This window comes from Metopolophium dirhodum, chromosome 1, assembly GCF_019925205.1.
Source record: "Metopolophium dirhodum isolate CAU chromosome 1, ASM1992520v1, whole genome shotgun sequence".
NCBI classification, from domain to species: Eukaryota; Metazoa; Arthropoda; class Insecta; order Hemiptera; family Aphididae; genus Metopolophium; species Metopolophium dirhodum.
Genome location: NC_083560.1, coordinates 51,733,619 through 51,761,345, shown reverse-complemented (window position 1 = coordinate 51,761,345; position 27,727 = coordinate 51,733,619). Strand labels below are relative to the sequence as shown.

Sequence of the window (27,727 nt, the reverse complement as noted above, 5' to 3'; positions counted from 1 at the left end):
GCTGCGCATGCGTGTCACGGAACCGGATCATTTTAAAATCGGAATAACCGGCGCGCTCTGGTAGTTAACCGAGTCCCAACATCCTCCCCCGCTTTGAAAGGGTACTTTCAAAACCGATACTTCTCGGTCAGACCATATCATTGTACAACTATTAAGTAATAAACAAAAACAAAAATAAACCTATGACAATTCAAATACAAAATAATGCATATATACATAAATAATTATACACAGCAAGAAAATTTTATGTTTGGGATGGTGGAAGATGGAACAAATGGAAGAAGGTAAGTTAAGCGTTGTCGGTGGGTAGTTTAACCAACTTTACCACTGGACGTTTCAGTATCCCTTCCGTTGTCTTGACAGTGGCTACACGGACCACTTGGTCAGCACCAGGGTGGACCTCGATGACCCGACCAATTTGCCACATCAAAGGAGGTCGAGAAGGTGAATTTATGACGACGATATCTCCGACACCGAGACTGGGATTTTGATGGAACCATTTCTGTCTACTCTGCAGCGTGTGCAAATACTCCCGATTCCACCGTTTCCAAAATGATTGAAGGGCTTGTTTAATTAACTGCCAGCGTTTGAGACGATTCTGCGGAATGTCACTGATGTCGTGTTCAGGAATTGCCAAGATCGGTTGTCCGATCAAAAAATGTCCCGGTGTTAGCACAGACAAATCGTTCGGATCGCTTGACATGGCAACCAAGGGTCGAGAATTGAGTACACCCTCGATCCGTGTAATCAATGTCGTCAATTCCTCTAAGGTATGCACCTGATTACCTACAACCTTTTTTAGGTGTAACTTTGTACTTTTGATAGCAGCTTCCCAAATACCGCCAAAGTGCGGAGCTGCAGGCGGGTTAAATCGCCACTGACACGGAACTCGTGCATGCAGAGCTTCTTGGAGTGCTGCGTCTTTAAATAATGTCTTAAGCTGCCTTGCTGCTCCAATGTAATTTGTACCACAATCCGAGTGGATCTGTGCAGGAATTCCTCTACGGGCTACAAATCGATCCAGCGCAGCCATAAAGGCTTCCGTTGACAAATCCGTTACCACCTCCAGGTGGACAGCCTTGGTGGATAGACAAATAAATAACGCAAGATACGCCTTATAAGTCCTTGAATTACGGCGTTGACTTTCTTTAACCGTGAATGGACCTCCGTAGTCCATCCCGACATTTGTAAATGGTCGACATTGTTGGACTCTTGCTGAGGGTAAATCTGCCATCACTGGTTGGGGAGCGGCAGCCTTGTATCTGACACACACTGTACATTTAAATATAACTTGCCGTATCGCAGCTCGACTGGAAACGATCCAAAAACGTCGCTGAATTAGTGAGGCCACTAGACGCGATCCACCATGTAAAGTGTTCTGATGGTAGTGTTGAATAATGATGTAAGCAAGGTGAGACGACTTTGGTAACAAGATAGGGTGTTTGGCGTCTATGTTCAAGTCCGAATGCTGTAGACGGCCGCCTACTCTAATCACACCGTGAGCATCGACAAATGGTGCAAGTTGAGCGAGGGAACTCGGGGTGATGACGGAATTTGAAGTTCCTAGTTGGTGGTGCAACTCTGCGTAATATAACCTTTGAGTGTACCTCGCTACCTTTGTCAAAACATTTTCGTACTCCTTCCAAATGATTGGTCCACTCACGACTGGACGTTGTCGAGCCTTGTCGACAAATCGAAGACAATATGCTAGCACCCGTTGCATCTTGCGCAACACAGAAAACCGCTGAATCAAACTATCATCAACCTGTTGAGCTAACAGCACATTTTTCGATGGGCGTTTAAAATCAGGGAGCTCTGCAGGATCTACAATCGATGTGATGGCAACCGGCCATTGCTCTTCCGGATACTGGAGAAATTCCGGTCCATGTAGAAATGATGAACATGCTACCAAGGCATCTGGAAGCAGTCCTCGCGATGCAGGGTCGGCTGGATTATCTGCAGTACCGACGTGAGCCCATTCGCACTGGGGTACGAGATTGCGTATTTTCGATACTCGGTTTGTGACAAAGATTTTAAATAGCCTTTGTTCAGCTGTGAGCCACGATAAAACAATAGTTGAATCTGTCCATGCCCGGACACGTGTGATCTTGATTCTGCCCTGTAAAACTTTCAAACGTAGAGACAAGAGACGTGACAACAAGAGTGCGGCACAGAGCTCTAGCCGTGGTATGGTTAATGACATATTCATTGATGATGACTTCAGTGGTGCAACCTTTGTTTTACATGCCAGGAAATACAATCGGACATTATCACTCTGGTCTACCACACGCAAATACACTGTTGCTGCATATCCAACCTGAGACGCGTCAGCGAATCCTAGTAATTGTATATCTTGACTGTTGACTACTGCAATGTGTCGTGGTAACGACAAGCATGCTAAGTCCGGCAGCTTATCGATGAAACCTTGCCACAACGATGTCAAAGCTGATGAAAGTGGTGCATCCCAATCTAATTTTTCCATCCATAGCCTCTGCATTAAACACTTGGCCCAGAAAACCATCGGACCCAACGCGCCGATTGGATCATAAAAGCGAGCAACAGTTGATAATACTGACCGTTTTGTAGGAGTAACTTGACTTATCGTCGAATGATAGCCGAATGTGTCAAGTACAGGGTCCCAATGTACTCCTAAAACTTTGACGGCCTGTTCCCTAGTTGGCTCTATCCATGGTGTCATAGCCCGGTCTTCAATGTCGATAGTGTTCAAAATCTCGGGACAATTGCTAGCCCATTTTTTCAGGCTAAATCCACCTCGATTTAACAAGTCGATGATTTGGATTTTTTCTGCTAAAACGTCCTCTAAAGTGTCAGCGCCAACGAAAATATCATCCACGTATGTATCAGTTAACAGGACATCGTGGACGAGTGGAAATTCAGGTCCATCATCCATATTGAGCTGTTGTAGGCATCGAATCGCTAAAAACGGAGCCGAACTGACGCCATATGTGACCGTACACAACTCATACTCCTGTACCTCGTCACTAGGCGAATTGCGCCATAGTATATGTTGACAAACTCTATCTGGTTCATGTAGACATATTTGACGGTACATTTTAGTGATGTCGGCTGTAAAGACAAATTTGTGTAGTCGACTGCGCAACAAAACATCACCGATTTCTGTCTGAAGCTTTGGTCCAGTCACCAAGCAGTCATTTAATGAGACTCCGAACAAAAATGGGATAAACTATATTTTTTTCTTTCCTTCTTTCAATCGCTCCTCATTCGTCGAATGACTTTTGAGGTTTTCTACATATTTATCGTGTGGTCTTTGTCGTGTATCTATCGGATACGGACAATTCGTTTATATTTTGATTGGTGTATATATTTCAATGTTTTGTCTTTCATACCGAGATTTTACATCGGTCATTTGTTGATATCGAAGTACGTTGACATTACCTCAACCTAGTATGAAAATACATTACCGTCAACACCGTTGCTAGAACGTTATTCGATGGTTGTTTCGTTGTAAATAATCGTAACCAATTTCTGATTCAAGAAAAACAAAAATGGGATAAACCATATTTTATTCTAACCTTTTTACGATCTCGCATTTCTTTGAACGACTTTTGAGGTTTTTCAACATTTGTATTGTGAAGTCTTTGTCGTGTATCGATCGGATACGGCAAATTCGTTTATATTTTGATTGGTGTATATTTTTCAATGTTTTGTCTTTCATACCGAAATTTTACATCGGTAATTTGTTGATATCGAAGTATGTTGATCATCACCTCAACCTAGTAAACAAAATACATTACCATCAACACCGTTGCTAGAACGTTATTCGATGGTTGTTTCGTTGTAAATTATCGTGACCGATTTCTAATTCAAGAATAACTAAAATGGGATAAACTATATTTTTTTCTTTCCTTCTTTCAATCGCTCCTCATTCGTCGAATGACTTTTGAGGTTTTCTACATATTTATCGTGTGGTCTTTGTCGTGTATCTATCGGATACGGACAATTCGTTTATACTTTGATTGGTGTATATATTTCAATGTTTTGTCTTTCATACCGAGATTTTACATCGGTCATTTGTTGATATCGAAGTACGTTGACATTACATCAACCTAGTATAAAAATACATTACCGTCAAAACCGTGGCTAGAACGTTATTCGATGGTTGTTTCGTTGTAAATAATCGTAACCAATTTCTGATTCAAGAAAAACAAAAATGGGATAAACCATATTTTTTTCTAACCTTTTTACGATCTCACATTTCTTTGAACGACATTTGAGGTTTTTCAACATTTGTATTGTGAAGTCTTTGTCGTGTATCGATCGGATACGGCCAATTCATTTATATTTTGATTGGTGTATATTTTTCAATGTTTTGTCTTTCATACCGAGATTTTACATCGGTCATTTGTTGATATCGAAGTACGTTGACATTACCTCAACCTAGTATAAAAATACATTACCGTCAACACCTTTGCTAGAACGTTATTCGATGGTTGTTTCGTTGTAAATTATCGTAACCAATTTCTGATTCAAGAAAAACAAAAATGGGATAAACCATATTTTTTTCTAACTTTTTTACGATCGCTCCTCATTCGTCGAATGACTTTTGAGGTTTTCTACATATTTATCGTGTGGTCTTTGTCGTGTATCTATCGGATACGGACAATTCATTTATATTTTGATTGGTGTATATTTTTCAATGTTTTGTCTTTCATACCGAGATTTTACATCGGTCATTTGTTGATATCGAAGTACGTTGACATTACCTCAACCTAGTATAAAAATACATTACCGTCAACACCTTTGCTAGAACGTTATTCGATGGTTGTTTCGTTGTAAATTATCGTAACCAATTTCTGATTCAAGAAAAACAAAAATGGGATAAACCATATTTTTTTCTAACTTTTTTACGATCGCTCCTCATTCGTCGAATGACTTTTGAGGTTTTCTACATATTTATCGTGTGGTCTTTGTCGTGTATCTATCGGATACGGACAATTCATTTATATTTTGATTGGTGTATATTTTTCAATGTTTTGTCTTTCATACCGAGATTTTACATCGGTCATTTGTTGATATCGAAGTACGTTGACATTACCTCAACCTAGTATAAAAATACATTACCGTCAACACCTTTGCTAGAACGTTATTCGATGGTTGTTTCGTTGTAAATTATCGTAACCAATTTCTGATTCAAGAAAAACAAATATGGGATAAACCATATTTTTTTCTAACTTTTTTACGGTCTCGCTTTTCTTTGAATTTTTTTGAGGTTTTTCAACATTTGTATTGTGAAGTCTTTGTCGTGTATCTATCGGATACGGCCAATTCGTTTATATTTTGATTGGTGTATATTTTTCAATGTTTTGTCTTTCAAACCGAGATTTTACATCGGTCATTTGTTGATATCGAAGTATGTTGATCATCACCTCAACCTAGTAAAAAAATACATAACCATCAGCACCGTTGCAAGAACGATATTCGATAGTTGTTTCGTTGTAAATTATCGTGACCGATTTCTAATTCAAGAATAACTAAAATGGGATAAACAGTAGTATATATTTGTATGTTCACAGCCAGCTTTTCCACGGTAAAAATTTTTTTTCAAGGGGGAATGTCTCCCTTGGAGCACTCAGATTTACCGTGTAACACAAAACAGAGATTTTCTACCAAATTTTGTCTTCGTGTAGCAAATTTTTTAGCAAATCTTAAAACTAAAATAATTATTTCAAGTAAAGAACACAAATTATTAAATAATAGTTTTTATTGTTAAAAATTAATTCTTAATTATATTTACACAAGTTTCCTTACTTCTCTAGTAAAAGGTACATATTCTACAATACGATCATGAATTAATAAACAGTATGCAGTTACACCTGCAAGCGATTCTGAAGCTTCAATTTCCAATTGAACATCCACTGCCGAGGCAGTAGCTGAATCGTTCTGTTTCGAAGTATCGATGACTATAATTGGAGCGTTTGTCAGAAAAGTAGAAGGACTCAATATCGGGTTACGAATACTTTTTTCATAGTACGATTCTTGAAACGATGTATACATATTATATAATAAAGTGAAATTATTTTTAGTAAAATCTAAATTCAAATTATTGTATGGATAAGCTATCGAGTTCAGAAATACTTTAACGTTTGTTAAATTACAATGGTCAAATATACTACAATCTTTCGATAACATATTTTTGCGTCCTTTTTGCAATCCAATTATGATAAATCGTGGTTTTTCTAATTTTGAAGCAGTTTTCAAATTCCATACAACTTTTTTAGCGGTTCCGAGTTCAGGATATTCAAAAGTCTCAAAAGATCTAAAAGGAATAAACAAACTTTTTTCTTTTTCTATAAGTTTCAATAATTTTAACCTTTCTTCATCGTCAACAGTTATATGTGGAACCATCCAGGCTATTTTATTTAAAACGACTTTACCTTCAGAAGCAGTTACACCAGTTTTTAAACTTAAAGCATTTAAATCGCTATGACTTCGAGTTAATATTAATTCCAATCTAGAATTCACTAATATTCTTTTATAATCTTCAAACAAACCTAACCAATATTTCAATGGAATGCAAGCACTAAATTCGCCTTTATCATTTTCTGATTGCGTTGCGTTTTTAAAATTCCAGCCAGCATTTTCATAGCAATTGTAGTTGTCTGGCGTACCGGATAAGTAACCTTTCAACGAGCTAGTGATTCCAAGAACACGCGTGCTATCTACTTCTATCCCATTGATTTCCAACCGTATTTGCTCAAAAAGGTAAGAGTAACCGTTATTAGTTAGTTTCACTTTGGTAGCATCAGTAATTATTCCTTCCAAAAAAATAAAGCTTTCGTGTAGATATGGATAGACATCCGTTTGCTGGATCGATATACGTATTTCATCATTATTATTAAATGATGTTGTATACGGTGCGTATGAATGATATTCAATTTTTGTAATTTTAGAATCCGTTTCGTACTGTGAAGTTATATCCAAAATATCACTTTCAGGCATTCTGCTTTAATTGATAACCCAAAGCTTGTAAAATTTTTTTATTCTTCACCGTCAATTTTTTTATTTGATTTGATGTTGCTGGTAGCACTTTAGTCTTATGACTAGTTGTACTGATCCGAAGTAGTGGGTTTATATTGAATTTTAAACCCATCTCAAGATCCGTAACGTTTAATATGTAACACAATTGTCAATGCCTCACCAAAATTATCAATCGGATTATGATCTTGATCAACTAACTGAACGGTTATCGAATCAATATTTGTTTTATTCAATTTGTAATATATTAAATTTGGTGGTGACTGAATTACTTTCAACCCTGTCCTTTCACTTGGGAAAAACTCATAAATCGAATGACTCTGAAGATGGTTGTTGAATGATCCTTGAGCTATATTACACATTACTTTTATAGAATTAATTGTGTTTAAATTTACAGCTTTTTCCGATCGAAGAATTTCATTGTGTGGCTTATATACTCGTTTTTCAAAACCGAATACAGGTGCTATACTATACGGATGCTCAAAGTGTAGTATCCCATTACATTTTATATACGATCTGAAATCGTTAGGATCAACTGTAATGTCGAATGTTAAATTGGTTAAGTTTTTACTATTATAGTCATCTATTTGCTTCTTAACTCGTTGCTTAATATCTTCAATTTCATAACAACCCTCTTCCAATGTAATAAAACATATCATAGGATCATTATTGTTTTCATTCTCAGCTACTTGTATAGAAAATTTATTATTATTATCATTAATATTTGGAAACGAATTAAATGACTGTAAACATAACAAAGCTATTTCTGAGTCCTCGTAAAGGTTTATAGACGGAAAATAATTTACAGATAATATGGTAGCATTCCCAGTTAAACTTAAAGTAACTGACTCATACATTACAAAATCTAAGATATAAATTTAATGATGAGATCCGTGACGTTTAATATGCAGAACAACTGTTAACGTTTCGTTAAAATTGTCAATTGGATTATTGTTTTGGTCAACTAACTGAACAGTAATTGAATTAATATCTGTTTTGTTTAATCTGTAATATATAAGGTTTACCGGAGATTGAACAACCTTTGTTCCTCTTCTCCCACTTGGGAAAAACTCATATATCGAATGGCTTTGAAGTTGGTTGTTGAATGACCCATGTGCTATATTACACATTACTTTTATAGAATTAATTGTGTTTAAATTTGCAGCTTTATCCGATCGATGTTCTTCATGAAACGGTCCACAAACTTTCTTTCTATACCCAAAAACAGGTGCTATACTATACGGATGCTCAAAGTTTAGTATTCCATTACATTTTATATACGTTCTAAAATCGACAGGATCAATACGTACACTGAATGTCAGCTTTGTTCCGTAGACTTTATTAACTTGAGATAACTCTTCTACCATATATTTGTTAATATCTTCTATGTCACGGCATTCGACTGGTACAAAAAATTGAATTTTTGCTATTCTATCTGGAGGAATTGATTTTATTCTCAGCCGGTTATTAGTTGGATTTATAATATTTGGAAATGAATTGCACGTTTGCAAAGATAACAAAGCTATTTCTGAATCCTCGTAAACGTTTATAGATGGAAAATAATTTACCGACAATACAGTTGAATTTCCAGTTAGATTTAATGTAATAGATTCATGCATTGCAAGAATTCAAGACATAAATGACCACAGTTAAATGTATTGAAGTCTTGATAGTTGGAATAGTTGTATACTATTTTGAACTGTCTGAAATAATGTTGTAATTCAATTGGTGGTGGTAAATCACCAAAGCTATCAAAATATACAACTTTGTCCTTATTTTTATAAAACGCTACCCAATGGCTTCCGTCGCCTGAAGATGTATCCAAGTTTAATATACCACATTCAATCGTATGTGGTTTTTTAGGTAAGTTATCACGTGAAAAGACACCACGGAAATGATTGATTTTCAACTTTCCGATGTATTTTATAATATCTTGAGACGAAAGCGGTCTATCAGGTAGCGTGATCATCAGTTTTTTTTCCTTAACCTATTCTTGTTTGATTTCAAACCACTGCCTTTTTTTCTTTTTGAATTTTGAACCGCATTATACACACTAGCACCTCCAGACATCAAACTACCAAGTGCTGACAATCCTGCAAATATAGGTATTAAGGGAATTGCACCTCCTGATTGTCTCGGTACTAAAATCAACCTTTTACCACCATTCTTTTTTTTTGAGATTCTTTTTTTTTTCGCTGCTAGTATACAATTTGTTTTTATAGCACGTTTCCGTTTGCAACCCATACCTATTTTTCTTTTAGCTTTCATTGCGTTTGTTACTGCGTACGCAACTAATTTCTCTTTTCTAGGTGTATCTTTTGCTTTAAATCTCTCCCAAGCACGATTTTCTAGCACTTTATCAGCTTTATGTCTATCGTCTAAATTTTTACTCGTTGCATACACAATATCGTGATCACGACAAGCAGCATCCAATGGGTTTATTCCTTTATCACCACGATCTAGTCTCTTTTTTAATTTTGTACCAGGGCCGCAATACTGATAGCCTGAAACATGGGCTTCGAACGGGAGACTATTTATAAGAGAGTTTACTAATCCTTTTCCAGTCTTGTCTGACTTATACTTGCGAGTTGAACACGCCATCTATAACTGGCTATAAATTTAAAAAATCTAGAGTATTTATATGAAAATAATATGAATTTGATTGAGCAGAAAGATAAATTAGATGTTATAAATGTAGATGTTCAGGTAATAAAAAAACCATCAAGACATGGTTCGTTATTACCCGATACTATACGTGCTATACTAGTTGGCCCCAGTGGTTCAGGAAAAACAAATATAATGTATAATCTGATCACACATGCAAACGGGTTAAGATTTGAAAATATTTATTTATACTCAAAAACCTCTAATCAGGAAAAATATGTTTTATTGAAAAAAATAATAGATGATATAAAGGGTGCTAATTTTTTCATATTTACAAGCGCTGATAAGGTTATAAAACCAAACTTAACCAAAAAAAATTCCATCATCATTTTTGACGATGTGATATGTGGTCCACAGTCCGTAATTAGAGAATACTTTAGTATGGGTAGACATTCGGGTGCTAGCTCTGTATTTTATTTAGCACAGACATATTCTAAAATAACCAAACAGCTAGTAAGAGATAACGCAAACTTCTTAATAATACTGAAACAAGATGATACAAATTTACGACATATATTCAACGATCATTCATCTACAGATATGGATTTCTCAGAATTTCGCAAAATTTCTCATTTATGTTGGAATCATAGTGATTATGGGTTTATGGTCATCGATAAAACTCGGGAAATGAATGAAGGAAGGTATAGATGTGGTTTTCATACGTTCATTAAAATAAGATAATTTTATATGCTTATACTCATATATATAAATATACCGTCACAAAGTAATTATCTGCATAGTGTTATCGGTAGTCACACGATACAGGTATATTACATTTATTATTTACAATGAACAAAGAAAAAGTCTTGTTGGAAAATTTAATAACATCAAAAAAAAATATTAAACGAAAAATAATGGAAATGAAACGCGGTGTTATAGATTCTGAAAACTATTTCCGTGAAGCATTTAAGCCAATAATTGAACCATTGAGTACACATACAAAACAAAATGAAATATGGAACACACAGTCAACTGAGCTAGAAAATAAATCAGAAACCTCATGTACTAGTGAAGATGATGATGATAACGAATTAAATTCACCATTTGAAAATTTTTTAAATAACCGTCCTAAATCAACACGTTATGATAAATCCTATGGTTTGCATTATGATAAAGATAGTGATTCGTATAAAATAGGAAAACACTCTGCAACTTTTAGTCACGGTAAACTATTGCTGCTTAATAAATATTATAAATTTACACCAGGACTATGGTCTTTATTATGTGAGAAGGAACCAAAAAAAACAACTATAGAAGATATAGAATCTTATTACAATATTTTGAAAACTTCTGGAGTCCATTTAAAAGCAGATGGAAAACCTAGAACCTCGAGGTACCATAAATGGATGACTGTTGTAAAACCGTTGTATGATCGAATGAAAATGGAGGAAAAACAGTTTAACGAAGAGATAGCTAAAATTAATGAGAATACAACTCCTCGAATTAGCTTAAAATCATTTAACAATACTTTACCTTCTACTCCTTTTGGGTTATTTAACGCTAAACGTAGAAAAATAACACAAGAAATTGAACCATTTGATTTTAATCAATCAGCAAGCAGTTTTTCACCTGCAGATCACATGTCTACAGATATGATTAATTTTACTTCATCACCTGATCCTAAGACAGGCAGAGGTTTATATAAAGATGTATTACCTCAAACACAATTAGTTTATTATGACGATCCGAATGAGCTAGTAACTAGATTAAATCTTCTGACATCATCACAAAGTGTTGGTAATACTGGTGTCAATAATGAAATTATATCTATTTTAGAAGAACTGCGTGAGAGAAATATTATAGTATAATGTCAACCTTAGAGAGTATAGCTAATGAGCTACATCGACCAGCGAGAAAAATATTTCCTAGACGTAGTGTGGTAACACGGTTTATTGACGACCTCTGGCAAGCTGATTTAATGGATATGCAATCTCATTCTAAAAAAAATTATGGTTTTAAATTCATATTAATTGTTATAGACACATATAGCAAATATGTATTTGTGGAACCGCTGAAAAATAAATCAGGTAAAGAATGTACAAAAGGAATGTTTAATATATTGAAAAAAGCTAAACCAAAATTTTTACAGACAGATAATGGTACAGAATTTTACAATGTCCAATTCCAAGATTTAATGAAAAAATATAAAATTAAACATTACAGTTCATACAGTGTTATCAAATGTTCAATCGCGGAACGTGTGATTCGAACTCTTAAAAATAATATATATAGACATTTTACTGCAACAGGCACATGGAATTGGCACAATACAATATCAAAAATTATACATAACTATAATAACACAAAACACAGAACAATCAAATGTACACCTAGTGAAGCTCGAATGGGTACAAACAGAATTAAATTTAACACATATATAAATTCTGAAACATTGTATAAACCAAAATTTAAAGTTAACGATAAAGTACGAATATCTAAGTATAAACATATATTTACTAAAGGATATACACCAAATTGGACAACGGAAATATTTACAGTTTCAAAAGTTTTACAGACAAATCCAGTAACTTATCAACTAAAGGATGAATCAGGCAGTATAATTTTAGGTGGTTTTTATGAACAGGAAATTAAATTAACTGATTTTCCAAACACCTTTCTCATTGAACGTATTGTAAAAAAAGTTGGGAATAAAATGTTTGTTAAATGGTTAGGTTTTGATTCAAGTCAAAATTCATGGATAACATCATCAGATATTTTAAAATAATGTTTTTTTATGTATAATATTTATTTATTTATTTATTTATTTATTTTTTTAATAAAATAAAATATCAGTTTTTTTTATTAAGTCGAATTAATTATTTCACATGATCTCCTGATCCTCATTAGTCTGTTTTGAAAACTATATATAAATATATACAATCGATAAAAACAAAAAGCGTCATCTAGTGGTAAATAAATCAATGAAAATAATAATACTGCTGTATTTTGTTCCGCTAGATAACGCTTTTAAACTGAGTCATTAAGTTTATAGTGACCATAAGCTAAAGTATTTATCCCGTCATCCATTATATAACGTTTATCATCGTTTGCACTTAGAACAAGTTTGCTCATTGTTTTCGAATGAACAACATGTTTATTTGATTGGATAAAATTCATTTTTCTATGAGTTTGTTCATCCTTGAGAGTTTTATGGTTTATAAAAGCGTTTAGTATATTCATATAATTGTTAAATTGCATGTGATTTTTAATTATATATTTCTTTACGCCTTTTGCTTTTTTTTTCTCAGCGCCATCTATAGTTTTATAAGCATATAATTTCGGTCTTAATGAAACGAATTCTTTAATTATAATTCCTTTCATTTCATCTTTAAAGAACCCTGGTTGATTTTTATGAATTTCACTAAAACAACAATGGTCTTTAGGATAATTAGATGTGTCAAAATATGGTAATAAACTATTTTTTAAATCGTCAAAAAAATTTGTTGTTTGGATAGCATATATCAGGGAATCAGTATCCGAATATAAAGAACTAATTTTAGTACCATACCTTTTCTTCATTACATTATAATGGAAGTCATACATAAATGTTTTCGAAACGTCTAAAATTGCAAATCCTACATAAATTGCCTTGTCGAATTTAATTGTTTCCTTATGCTGATGAATGGCCATGAGATTCTTAGAATATATAGTTCTGTCTTTAAAACTAGTTTTCGCCATTAATTTCCTTGCTTTTTGTTCTGAAGAAACCAGTTTTATAGAAGTTCTTGCTCGAACATTCTCCATACATTTACCAAAAACGCTATTAATTAGCAACTTCCAGAAATCCTTCTCAAACTCGTTTTTAGCTTGTACTCTCATAGATGTACATAATTTTATGTATGATGCCATCCATTTACTTTGGGAAAAACGGATAGCTCGATGAATTTTTACTACTTTAAGACCGTGAGAAATTGCTTGTTTTAAATTTTTGTAATGTACAATATAGTTTTTTTTCGGTGATAAAGTAGTTAACAATTTCTCAACTTTCGAATTTGGTGGACATTCGTTAAACGGTAAAAATGGGAAATCATTATGATATTTATGTAGATGTTTAGGATACTCAATATCAACTTCTAATATATATCCGACTTCTGAATCATCAGCGATTTTAGTTACATCTATGTTGAGATCGTCAACCCATTCAAAATCTTTAAAAGGTAATTCTGTTAACATAGACTTCCCATACAAATTCACACAATCGAGATATGTAATCCATGTGATCGGTTCATTTGCATTATAGTCCAATCCTTCGATATTTGGTATGTTTGCCTTAACATATCTTTTGGTTGATTGGCATATCCCGCCTCTAATCGATTTTTCGAAGAAAAGCAACATGTTATACTCCTTTAACCTTGATAATTTGACCTTGGTATACTTCAGCATACAGTCAAAAGCAAACCCGGGAGCAGTCATATAATGAGCAGGATCTAGTTCGAGCGTAGATAAACATAAGTCTCTAAAATTTTCGAACACATCGGCTAGTATGCTAACATCAGTTTTTAAATAAAGATCGCTATATTCACCTAAAGTCTTTATATCAAATGTATGCCATACATTTTTAGCATGTATATAATCTTCATCACTAATTTTCTCGTCTGTTAAAGAGTTATAAAATTCTAGCTTTGATGGTAGAAAAGTATCATCTAATTTACTCCAATTATCGACATATTCATAAGGGAAGACTTCTTTTCGTGTAACTAAATCTAGTGCTTCCGCAGAAAATATTTTAAGAGTTTCTCTAAATCTCGACTTATCTTCAGATAAATTTTCCGCAAGTTTACTTAATGACTCGCTCATAAAACGGAATGTATCAACAAATTTTATACTAAATTTAGGTGCGATTTCCTTGCTGAAGGATATATATTTTTCTGATGAATTAGGAATAACGTGAATATTTTGATCATCGCAACCGAGCTCTCGAATTATGAAATGGCTATCGTATGATAAATTATGAAAGAAAATTGGAATGAATGATGGATTAGTTATTTGAAAATTACATTCGAGACAAAGACATTGTCTATATTTACCAGTAAAATGACAGTGATCTCGAACTTTAATTAAATTATTTTTTTTAAAATGTTTTGAACATTTTTCACATCTTTTAATTCTTTGAAAACGTTTTTCTTCTTTTTCAGTTAATTTACCCATTGGTGTAGCAGTTTCGTAAATTGTTTTGATATTATTTCCGATATCAATCATATTTTCCATAAATTTTTTTGCTGCATTTTCACCTCTATAAATAACCACCTTTCTAGGAATCTTCAACTGTTTTACTAACTCTTTTGGTATAATATCATAGTCGACTTTTACATAAAACCCATAACTCATAATTTCATGTAAATGTGTAATATATGTTTTTTTTTTTTTACAACTCTGAATGAATTCATCAGGTTTTTTAGGAGTTAAAATACATTCGAAGTCTGCATAAATAACAATTGGTATCCTTTGAGTTTTTTTATAACTTTTAAAATAAATAAAATCATCATCTCCCTCTTCAAACATTATAGGTTTCCCTAATTGGTTCTTTCTACAATTATGTTGATGTTCAATCAATCCTTTCATACCCCAAAGTTTGCTTTTACACGGTTTGTTCCCAAAAGTAGTAAAACATCTTTTACATATAATTAGCTTAGTACAATTTTTAGTTTTCTGACTTCTAACGAATCTTGAAAAATTTTTTATATAACAGTAATGTGATGTTTCATCATTATTGAACAGAAAAAGATCGAAATGTTTTTTTCTTTCAGTATTACAAATATACAAAGGAAAAATATGTTTTTTATCATTTAAACTATAAATATTAATTGATACATCGTTTGTACGTTCAAATTTTTTCATCTGACTGATTGGTGTTGGAAAATCAATACATTTAAAATCTAAACCACTTTTTGTTTCTAACATTTTAAAATATTTCTTATTCAAATAAGTTTTATTCGATCGATTATCAAACTTAGATAGTATTGAATATTTAAAACATTTAGCATCGTTATTTTTTACATTTATAATTGCTCTTTTATCTTTTATATATTCAGGTAGATCTAGATACGTTCCTCCTCTGAGAGGATTCACTGTATTAATTCTCAATTGTAATACATCTATAGTTTTAAGGGACCACCCAGATCCTTTCGCTAAAAACTGGTCTTGTTCAGATAATAATTTATTGAACATTCCATTTAGTAATTTATTGAAATTGGATGAATTACATGCAAGTGTATTAGAAGTTTTGAAAGCTATGTCCCGAACTTCTTGAGTGAGTATTCTTTCGTATACGCTATCCACATGTAAATTAAATTTTATAGATGATTGTAAACATGATTCTTTTAACTTTAAAATTAATTTATCTCTAACATAGTTAAAAAAAAGCGTGTAATCTATAAAATTTAAAGTATTCTTAATCAAAAATGTTTTTGAACATTTCTTAAATCTCTCGATTTCAAATAAACCTTCGTCAGAAGATGACATCCGCTCGTGTTTTGTAACCGTTTTTCTTTTCATTATGAAACTGAAAAAATAGATTAAATAAAAAAAAAACATAGGTAAAAGCAATCATAATATTGTAAATTTATTATAACATCAACTTCTTTTTTTTTAATTCTTATGCAAGCAATTCAGAATATTGTTTTCAAAATATAATAAAAGTATTAATTCTAAATTATTACAAAGAAAAAAAGAATTGGTTAATATAATAAGAAATTACTCAGATTCTAATTCTCTTAACCGATTGTTTAGTTCTGTTAACCGGCACTGAAGATCTGCTTTACATTCACTTGAATATTTTTCGAAACTATTATGTTCATTTATCAATTTATTTTTAAAAACTGTTTTTTTCTTAATACAATCATTAATTTTTGTAAATACTTTTTGAAATGCTTTCCGTTTCTCGATACAATAGCGTTTATTGTCACGCACCTGCTGTTCTACTTCTAGAATTCTGCTTTTAACTACGTTTATTTCTGAGTTCATGATTCTGAAAATTACATAGAATTTCAAAACTAACTGTTAATTGATACGTTTTTTTAAATCTAAACCACTTTTCCTAACATTTTTATTGCATTAGTTTTATTTGAACGATTATCAAACTTATCCAGAATTGATGATATAAAACATTTATTATTCTTCAACAGATATTATATACACAGGGATGATATATTTTATAATTTATGACAATATCATTCGATATATTTTTATAATATAAAATAATAAATAATAACGAAATAATTTATTTGTAAAAACAAATTTTATTTTTTGGAAAAACTGAATATTATCAATATTTGTCTAATTGTTCATACAACTCACTAAGACCTTTCTGTATATTTTTTTCACAAAGAAACGCTATATAATTTGAATTTTTATAATTATTTATCATCGTTTGTTTTTCTTCTTCTAATATTGCTCGTGTCGTTTTCAATCTTGCTTTCAGAATCTTTATATTTATTTCTCTCAAGTTTTTTCTGAAAGTGACTTTAATTTCATCCATGCCGAGGTTGTTTTCGTCACGTTGTTGTAATATGGAGTTGATTTTTTCTAAGATAAGTGACGACTCCATTTTTTTTTTTTTTGTTTTTTTGTTTTTTTTATTCTAGAAAAATTGAATAGAAATAAAATAATGTACAATAATAATAATAATTTATTATTTTATTTTATATTTAACTCTTTTATATAAGAAAAAATTGTGTTAATCATAATTTACTAACATGTTTAACACTTAAAAGCTATGGTTCTCCTTGGGAAAATAATAATATTTCTGTTTTTACAACATATTTCCAAGTAAGGACTACTCTTTCTGCTAATTTCCCTACGACTCCGCCTCTACTTCTTAATTTGTTGACCACTAGACCAATTCCAGTGGCTTCTAAAAGTTCTATAGTCATCGGTAGTTTCGAAAGTTTGTATACACATTCATATATTTGTTCGTTGTCACAGGCCTCATCAGCTCTTACGATTTTTCTGGCGTAATGATTAATCACTCTGACTGACCTATATATATATATATATATATTTATATAAATGTTTCTTTATTAGGTTAGTTCACATATAAATGCTTATATTATTTTATGAAACCAAGTATAATATAAGCATTTATATCAAAATAAAAATTAACTATGATGGTAGATCGTGTATAAATTATAGTTTTCAATGATTATATTTAGTTTGCAGAAACTAACGAATAATTTAATAATAACGTAAATGAAAAAAACAATACTATATTATAAACTATAAAAAAGAAAATTACATTGAATACCTATATACATAAATATAAACTTATAATATTATTACTAATTATTCATAACAAATTTAAAAAAAAAAATTTTAACCTGATCTAAATCTTTCGCGCTTAGATTCTGCTGTTGTAATAAAATCTAACCTTTTACCGAAACAGTGTTCTCGCTTACGAAAATTTGTAACATATAAATCACTATATTTTTTACATATATCCATTTTTTCTTCTCTTAATAAAACTAATTTTGCGTTTAAATCTTTTATATAAGAAAAATTTGGGTTAGAGTTTGTTCTACTTAAATAAATAATGAATTTCAGGTTTTTAATTTTTTTTTTGAGATCTTTATATTCATATCTTTCTTTAATCTTATTTTCATCAATCATCTTCGTTAAGGTTACAATTTGTTGTCCATAATATTGAATTTGTTCATTACAAAAATCATATGAATACCAAAAATTCATTATCTGTAATTTTTGACTAAATACATTAGTATAAAATATAAAATATTATATAAATCTAATTATTTAAAGTGATTATTTATAAAACAACGAATGTACGTATATACGTATATATAATAATAACTAATTATATTATTCAAAGCTAAATAAAAAACCTTTAAAAATTAGACAATATAGCATTGATATCATAAAAAATAAAATTTTAGTTGCTAGTGAAGCTACGTCACACGATAATAGAAAAAAATGTGATAGTTTATATGTTAGTTAATAGTAGATAGGGCGATTGTAACTATCGTAGAGTTCGTACGGTAACATTACGTTGTCACGAAAGCAACTACGTGTTTACTATCAACGTGCGACAGCAGCTTTCGAATAATCTTAACGTAAAAGCAATAAAAAAAACATTATAGAAAAAATAATTTAAATTTATATATGTGTATAATATACGTTTTAGGATATATTTTATACAGTCATTAAACATTATTGAATATTTTAATATAATAAAAAAAATTTTTTATATTAAAACATTTTACGTAAGATAATATTACACGTGTAATACAACAATCACGTTATCTATAAAAAATATTTATAATCAGCTATAGTATTTTAACATTGATAAAAACAAGGTATAGTGCAACAACTACTAGATAACGGTATCTATAGTTATTATCATGAAAGAGATTGACTATTAAAGATTTTTGAGGTTAGGTAATAATTATCAATATTATTGATGAATGATAAGCCCGATGTTCTATCTTATCTATGTAAATCTATGATAGTATGGTACATCAGTCATCTTCTATACTGTGTACGTGGTGTAATTCATTTTAGTATTATTACTCTATGGTGTAATTATAACGTATTATTGTTACTTGATCATAACTTAACAAAAAAAAAAGAAAACAGCTTATATTATAGTAGTGACTAAAAGTGAGAGTTGAGAAACCGTCTTTCAACTACTTCTATTTTAATGTTTTTATTTTAAATAATCTATGAAAAAAAATCTTTAAGTCTAAACACTCAATACCCATAGTAATATTATAAAACTGTATTATCATTACAACAATAAATTGTTATTATTCTATTTTATTTTTTAAAAAAAAAGAAGTATGATGTTAAATTAAATAATAACAATAAAAAAAAAAATAGTACTTACATAGCTTGTAGAAATTGAGGTACTTTTTCTAAGTATGATGGCTGGTCTATTTGTTAGAGTTGTTTTGACAATCTTTTGACTGCCCGTTGAAGATGTTTGGTAAACTGCTGGCTGGCTGTTGTTTTGGCGAAGAAGACTGTTCTGCTGCTGGCTGCTCTTGGAACTGCTGTTGCTTGAACTGATGACGATAAGCTAAGAAATTCTGGGTTTTATACCCGAAAATAACCCTCTCTTCTCTCATTAGAATTTTTTGTGATGGATTTAAACATTTCAACTTATTTTACATCCTGTTTTAATATTATAATGGCATTGACATTAAGTAAATGTGAAAACATTTGACTGAGCAGGTTATATTAGCAGCAATTTAGATTCATATAATATAATTGGTTTTTGAGAATGAATGTATACATTCTAAGCATTGACATTTAGTAAATGTGAAAACATTTGGCTGGACAGGTTATGTTAGCAACAATTAAAATTCATATAATGTAATTGGTTTTTGAGAATGAATGTATACATTCTAATTTATTTTAAATCCTGTTTGTAATAATTTAAATTCATGTAATGTAATTTGCTGTTGTATATGAACATGTTTCAGCACCCATCTAAGGTAAGGTTATTGTAGAAATTTATTCAAGGAGGGTATTGACCATGGTAAAAGGTGAATGTCATAAACATTTGGCTGGGATAGGTTATGTTAGCGTCAATTTAAAGTCATGTAATGTGATTTTGCTGTTGTACCTGTATGTTCATGTTTTAGCAGGTTTCTATAATGTAAGGCTATGACCATTTGTATACTTAATTATTGAAGTAGTGGTAAAAATCTGTGTATAAAAGACAGAGGGAATTCTCTAATATTCACCAGTCTTCAAGATTTCATCCCAGGACAAGAAGCTCAGTTCAACAGAAATACTACCAAAATAAAATGTCGTACCGTACAATTGCTTCAACTGATTCAGAGGTTAGTAACTACTTAGTAAATATCTTATAACCATAGAAAATTGGAGGCCGGTCGTAACACCACTCAACGCTATGGTTATAATTCTTAAAATAATATTAAATGACTGATTATAACATAGTATATTGGAAGTGCGTCGTAACATTACTCAACGCTTTGGGTATAATTCTTGGGACATAGAAAAAATATATAATGGGAAAAAAACAGTAAAAAATAATATACTATGTTTTATGTTTCACAGAATGAACATTTTAGCGAATCAATTGATATAAGACCGTCTTTTTCAAAAACAAAACCTGGATTAAAACGTTCTGCAGAAAAAACAAGTGTTAAAAAACCTATGAAAAAGAAGCAGAATAAAATGGTAATAAAAATAATATTTTTTTCCTAATGATAGCATAAATAATTTATTTTTTTTATAGAATGCATCATACAGAGATAATATCAGCGAACGCTTGAGATCAGAAGATTTTGATGTTGAAGTATTTAATTCGCTAACATTCAGACAAGGAGATGGCGTTGTGACAATAAAGACGCCTTTTGAAGAAAAAGGAAAGGATCTTTGGGTGCTAAGTCATTATAAGGTTACTAACATCGAGAATGTACCAGTAAAGGACAGGTAAATACATTGGTTTAAATTTAATAACTATTGCTGAATCTGTTTTTTTTTTTACTGATTTTATTTACTTCTTTTGTTTTTAAATAAAATAATTTGTTGTAATAGATGGAAGTTCAGTGAAGCTACTGTTAGATTGTACACGACCGACGAATCAAAAGATCAAACACTTCATACTGGTCTTAATGAGACAATGCAAATTATATTTGATAAATTACTAACCGATCCAAAGCGTCAAACTATTAAAAGCAAGACGGTTGTTTGATTATTATACGGAAAAATGAGTTTCATTTAATAAAACAAAATATTATTATACATGTATGTTTTTATTTGTTCAATACTCAAAGGTCTTGGAAAACATAAACCTATAAACTATATAGTATGTCTGAGAAAAAAATTTCTAATTGAAACATTGCTATCAATTCTGTACTATCAAAATTTAATCTACTTATTTACTGAAAACATAAAATTTGAAACTAAAACGCATTAAAACTATTCTTTATGATTAAAGGTGACATATAATTTAAGAAAAAAAAGCAAGTTTATTATTGAATAAAAAAGTTTTTATTTTTTAAATAAATAATTATTAAACATATTTATATATTTTATATTATTAGATCTTGTAAAATCATATCGGACAATGTGTTAAAATGAAATTGTAATATTTCATATAAAAATGATGTGTCATCGTTCTGTAAATGATTATAATAATTAAAATCATAGTTTTGAATATATTGGTTGGTAAATTCGTTCCTTTGGCAAGTGGATGGCAGACCACGGACATCATTTTTAATTAGGTCATATGCAGTGTTGAAAGTAATTTGATAATTTGCTAAACGTTTTTGCTTGTCTACCACATACAAATCAATCAAATTCTGTAATTGACGAAGCCGGTACAAATCTACGTGTGTCAAGGTAATATATTCCTCGTTTAGATGTAGGGTAATTGAACTCTGTTTAACATTAATTGAATATGAAAAGGAATCGGTAATCTTTACACGCCTCACCCTGGTATTTAGGTTATTAATAATTGAATTGTAATTAGATTCAGACATCAGTGTGAACCATTCTTCTAAACTTAATGTAATAATTTTCTTTGAAAGTTTACATTCTAATAATAAAATAATTGAAATCTGCTTATTTATTAGTAATCCAACTGTAATACTTTTCTTGTTAAAAGCTCGGATGTCGAATGTAGACTTACAGACAATTATTGGTGGACTCATAATGAAGTTTTTTTTTGCTAAAAAAGTACACAATAAAAAGTAGGATATAACTGTTAGGAGTTATACATTGGACTGTTAGTTTTTTCCTTTGTAGTCATATTATATACTAAAAACTCAGATAAAAAAAAAATGCAAAAAATGTGAACGTACAGTTAGCGAATTAGTGCATACTAGAGAGGGAATTTACATATACTTACTAACCTGATACCTGAAAAACATTTTAAATTATTATATACGCACTAACCCGCTAGGCTATACGTCCACAAGATATTAAATCGAATAATAAAACATTTAAGATAAAACATTCGATTTTTTTTTTATTTTTTTTTTTTATTCAATACAGCAAATATTATAAACAGTATATTATATAAAAAAAACATGATTTAACAAATGGTGTCGTACGAACCGGTTTCACAATTACAAATAACTTCGGTTTTACAATATTTACTTAAGACTTTTTGAACAAACTGATTACCTTTCATTAATAATACATATAAACATTTTGGTGAGAATCGGGTATGTTCTATAAAACAATTATCATCGATTTCAAAACTATGTAGAATTACTCCACACCAATGACATTGAACTGCGTCATCGAGATTGATATAATAAAATCCGCATTCTGAGAGCTTGTACTTATTCTGACCGGTATTTGGAGGAAAACTTTTAAAAGATCGTAACCTAGATACAAATGCAGAGAATTCTGGATACGCTGGCGTTGAATTGAATCGTATTTGATCGACCAATGACTGGACATCGTTTGCGCATTTTTGAAAATTCATTTTTGAAGAAATTAAATAACTTATACAATTTAATAAAACTTTGAGAAAATAAAGAAAAATGAGACACGACTTGAGTGAACGATGGATCATTAGTAACTGAATATGAAAAAAATAATCAGCAATCAGCTTAAAATTATTGTAAATAATAAATAATGTTTTTATCATTATTAAAAAAATCAGTGTAACCAACATGAGTAAAAATGAAATACAGCACATTTTTTCGAGGTAAAATTTACTAACAATCAGTGTGAAATGTGTTACACGGTAAATCTGAGTGCTCCAAGGGGGACATTCCCCCTTTTTACCGTGGAAAAGCTGGCTGTGAACATACAAATATATACTACTATAAACTATATTTTTTTCTTTCCTTCTTTCAATCGCTCCTCATTCGTCGAATGACTTTTGAGGTTTTCTACATATTTATCGTGTGGTCTTTGTCGTGTATCTATCGGATACGGACAATTCGTTTATATTTTCATTGGTGTATATTTTTCAATTGTTATGTCTTTCATACCGAGATTTTACTTCGGTCATTTGTTGATATCGAAGTACGTTGACATTACCTCAACCTAGTATAAAAATACATTACCGTTACACCGTTGCTAGAACGTTATTCGATGGTTGTTTCGTTGTAAATTATCGTGACCGATTTCTAATTCAAGAATAACTAAAATGGGATAAACTATATTTTTTTCTTTCCTTCTTTCAATCGCTCCTCATTCGTCGAATGACTTTTGAGGTTTTCTACATATTTATCGTGTGGTCTTTGTCGTGTATCTATCGGATACGGACAATTCGTTTATATTTTCATTGGTGTATATTTTTCAATTGTTATGTCTTTCATACCGAGATTTTACTTCGGTCATTTGTTGATATCGAAGTACGTTGACATTACCTCAACCTAGTATAAAAATACATTACCGTTACACCGTTGCTAGAACGTTATTCGATGGTTTTTTCGTTGTAAATTATCGTAACCAATTTCTGATTCAAGAAAAACAAAAATGGGATAAACCATATTTTTTTCTAATCTTTTTACGATCTCGCTTTTCTTTGAACTTTTTTGAGTTTTTTCAACATTTGTATTGTGAAGTCTTTGTCGTGTATCTATCGGATACGGCCAATTCGTTTATATTTTGATTGGTGTATATTTTTCAATGTTTTGTCTTTCATACCGAGATTTTACATCGGTCATTTGTTGATATCGAAGTACGTTGACATTACCTCAACCTAGTATAAAAATACATTACCGTCAACACCTTTGCTAGAACGTTATTCGATGGTTTTTTCGTTGTAAATTATCGTAACCAATTTCTGATTCAAGAAAAACAAAAATGGGATAAACCATATTTTTTTCTAACTTTTTTACGATCTCGCTTTTCTTTGAACTTTTTTGAGGTTTTTCAACATTTGTATTGTGAAGTCTTTGTCGTGTATCTATCGGATACGGCCAATTCGTTTATATTTTGATTGGTGTATATTTTTCAATGTTTTGTCTTTCATACCGAGATTTTACATCGGTCATTTGTTGATATCGAAGTACGTTGACATTACCTCAACCTAGTATAAAAATACATTACCGTCAACACCTTTGCTAGAACGTTATTCGATGGTTGTTTCGTTGTAAATTATCGTAACCAATTTCTGATTTAAGAAAAACAAAAATGGGATAAACCATATTTTTTTCTAACTTTTTTACGATCGCTCCTCATTCGTCGAATGACTTTTGAGGTTTTCTACATATTTATCGTGTGGTCTTTGTCGTGTATCTATCGGATACGGACAATTCATTTATATTTTGATTGGTGTATATTTTTCAATGTTTTGTCTTTCATACCGAGATTTTACATCGAGCATTTGTTGATATCGAAGTACGTTGACATTACCTCAACCTAGTATAAAAATACATTACCGTCAACACCTTTGCTAGAACGTTATTCGATGGTTGTTTCGTTGTAAATTATCGTAACCAATTTCTGATTCAAGAAAAACAAATATGGGATAAACCATATTTTTTTCTAACTTTTTTACGGTCTCGCTTTTCTTTGAATTTTTTTGAGGTTTTTCAACATTTGTTTTGTGAAGTCTTTGTCGTGTATCTATCGGATACGGCCAATTCGTTTATATTTTGATTGGTGTATATTTTTCAATGTTTTGTCTTTCAAACCGAGATTTTACATCGGTCATTTGTTGATATCGAAGTATGTTGATCATCACCTCAACCTAGTAAAAAAATACATAACCATCAGCACCGTTGCAAGAACGATATTCGATAGTTGTTTCGTTGTAAATTATCGTGACCGATTTCTTATTCAAGAATAACTAAAATGGGATAAACTATATTTTTTTCTTTCCTTCATTCAATCGCTCCTCATTCGTCGAATGACTTTTGAGGTTTTCTACATATTTATCGTGTGGTCTTTGTCGTGTATCTATCGGATACGGACAATTCGTTTATATTTTCATTGGTGTATATTTTTCAATTGTTATGTCTTTCATACCGAGATTTTACTTCGGTCATTTGTTGATATCGAAGTACGTTGACATTACCTCAACCTAGTATAAAAATACATTACCGTTACACCGTTGCTAGAACGTTATTCGATGGTTGTTTCGTTGTAAATTATCGTGACCGATTTCTAATTCAAGAATAACTAAAATGGGATAAACTATATTTTTTTCTTTCCTTCTTTCAATCGCTCCTCATTCGTCGAATGACTTTTGAGGTTTTCTACATATTTATCGTGTGGTCTTTGTCGTGTATCTATCGGATACGGACAATTCGTTTATATTTTCATTGGTGTATATTTTTCAATTGTTATGTCTTTCATACCGAGATTTTACTTCGGTCATTTGTTGATATCGAAGTACGTTGACATTACCTCAACCTAGTATAAAAATACATTACCGTTACACCGTTGCTAGAACGTTATTCGATGGTTTTTTCGTTGTAAATTATCGTAACCAATTTCTGATTCAAGAAAAACAAAAATGGGATAAACCATATTTTTTTCTAATCTTTTTACGATCTCGCTTTTCTTTGAACTTTTTTGAGTTTTTTCAACATTTGTATTGTGAAGTCTTTGTCGTGTATCTATCGGATACGGCCAATTCGTTTATATTTTGATTGGTGTATATTTTTCAATGTTTTGTCTTTCATACCGAGATTTTACATCGGTCATTTGTTGATATCGAAGTACGTTGACATTACCTCAACCTAGTATAAAAATACATTACCGTCAACACCTTTGCTAGAACGTTATTCGATGGTTTTTTCGTTGTAAATTATCGTAACCAATTTCTGATTCAAGAAAAACAAAAATGGGATAAACCATATTTTTTTCTAACTTTTTTACGATCTCGCTTTTCTTTGAACTTTTTTGAGGTTTTTCAACATTTGTATTGTGAAGTCTTTGTCGTGTATCTATCGGATACGGCCAATTCGTTTATATTTTGATTGGTGTATATTTTTCAATGTTTTGTCTTTCATACCGAGATTTTACATCGGTCATTTGTTGATATCGAAGTATGTTGATCATCACCTCAACCTAGTAAAAAAATACATAACCATCAGCACCGTTGCAAGAACGATATTCGATAGTTGTTTCGTTGTAAATTATCGTGACCGATTTCTAATTCAAGAATAACTAAAATGGGATAAACTATATTTTTTTCTTTCCTTCTTTCAATCGCTCCTCATTCGTCGAATGACTTTTGAGGTTTTCTACATATTTATCGTGTGGTCTTTGTCGTGTATCTATCGGATACGGACAATTCGTTTATATTTTCATTGGTGTATATTTTTCAATTGTTATGTCTTTCATACCGAGATTTTACTTCGGTCATTTGTTGATATCGAAGTACGTTGACATTACCTCAACCTAGTATAAAAATACATTACCGTCAAAACCGTGGCTAGAACGTTATTCGATGGTTGTTTCGTTGTAAATTATCGTAACCAATTTCTGATTCAAGAAAAACAAAAATGGGATAAACCATATTTTTTTCTAATCTTTTTACGATCTCGCTTTTCTTTGAACTTTTTTGAGTTTTTTCAACATTTGTATTGTGAAGTCTTTGTCGTGTATCTATCGGATACGGCCAATTCGTTTATATTTTGATTGGTGTATATTTTTCAATGTTTTGTCTTTCATACCGAGATTTTACATCGGTCATTTGTTGATATCGAAGTACGTTGACATTACCTCAACCTAGTATAAAAATACATTACCGTCAACACCTTTGCTAGAACGTTATTCGATGGTTTTTTCGTTGTAAATTATCGTAACCAATTTCTGATTCAAGAAAAACAAAAATGGGATAAACCATATTTTTTTCTAACTTTTTTACGATCTCGCTTTTCTTTGAACTTTTTTGAGGTTTTTCAACATTTGTATTGTGAAGTCTTTGTCGTGTATCTATCGGATACGGCCAATTCGTTTATATTTTGATTGGTGTATATTTTTCAATGTTTTGTCTTTCATACCGAGATTTTACATCGGTCATTTGTTGATATCGAAGTATGTTGATCATCACCTCAACCTAGTAAAAAAATACATAACCATCAGCACCGTTGCAAGAACGATATTCGATAGTTGTTTCGTTGTAAATTATCGTGACCGATTTCTA

At 31.2% G+C, this 27,727-nt stretch overlaps 4 protein-coding genes across 4 annotated transcripts; 1 reads left to right on the top strand and 3 right to left on the bottom strand.

The window, feature by feature from the left end:
* Positions 1–289: 289 nt before the first annotated feature.
* On the bottom strand, positions 290–3,073 carry LOC132939907 (uncharacterized). The gene has a single exon (XM_061007337.1). It carries the CDS (start codon positions 3,071–3,073, stop codon positions 290–292), a length of 2,784 nt encoding a protein of 927 aa, XP_060863320.1.
* Positions 3,074–6,611: 3,538 nt separating this feature from the next.
* Positions 6,612–8,636, bottom strand: LOC132935059 (uncharacterized). The gene has a single exon (XM_061001509.1). The coding sequence runs from the start codon at positions 8,634–8,636 to the stop codon at positions 7,896–7,898; it is 741 nt and encodes a 246-aa protein (XP_060857492.1). The 3' UTR covers positions 6,612–7,895.
* Positions 8,637–12,648: 4,012 nt separating this feature from the next.
* Positions 12,649–16,692, bottom strand: LOC132939901 (uncharacterized). The gene is made up of 2 exons (XM_061007322.1): positions 13,270–16,692; positions 12,649–12,819 (listed from the first exon to the last, which is right to left on the bottom strand). The coding sequence occupies exons 1-2, from the start codon at positions 16,213–16,215 to the stop codon at positions 12,649–12,651; spliced, it is 3,117 nt and encodes a 1,038-aa protein (XP_060863305.1). The 5' UTR covers positions 16,216–16,692.
* A 2,432-nt stretch (positions 16,693–19,124) lies between these two features.
* On the top strand, positions 19,125–21,405 carry LOC132936849 (uncharacterized). Its single transcript, XM_061003637.1, has 4 exons — positions 19,125–20,477; positions 20,716–20,838; positions 20,897–21,093; positions 21,199–21,405. The coding sequence occupies exons 1-4, from the start codon at positions 20,442–20,444 to the stop codon at positions 21,353–21,355; spliced, it is 513 nt and encodes a 170-aa protein (XP_060859620.1). The 5' UTR covers positions 19,125–20,441; the 3' UTR covers positions 21,356–21,405.
* The last annotated feature ends 6,322 nt before the right edge of the window (positions 21,406–27,727 follow it).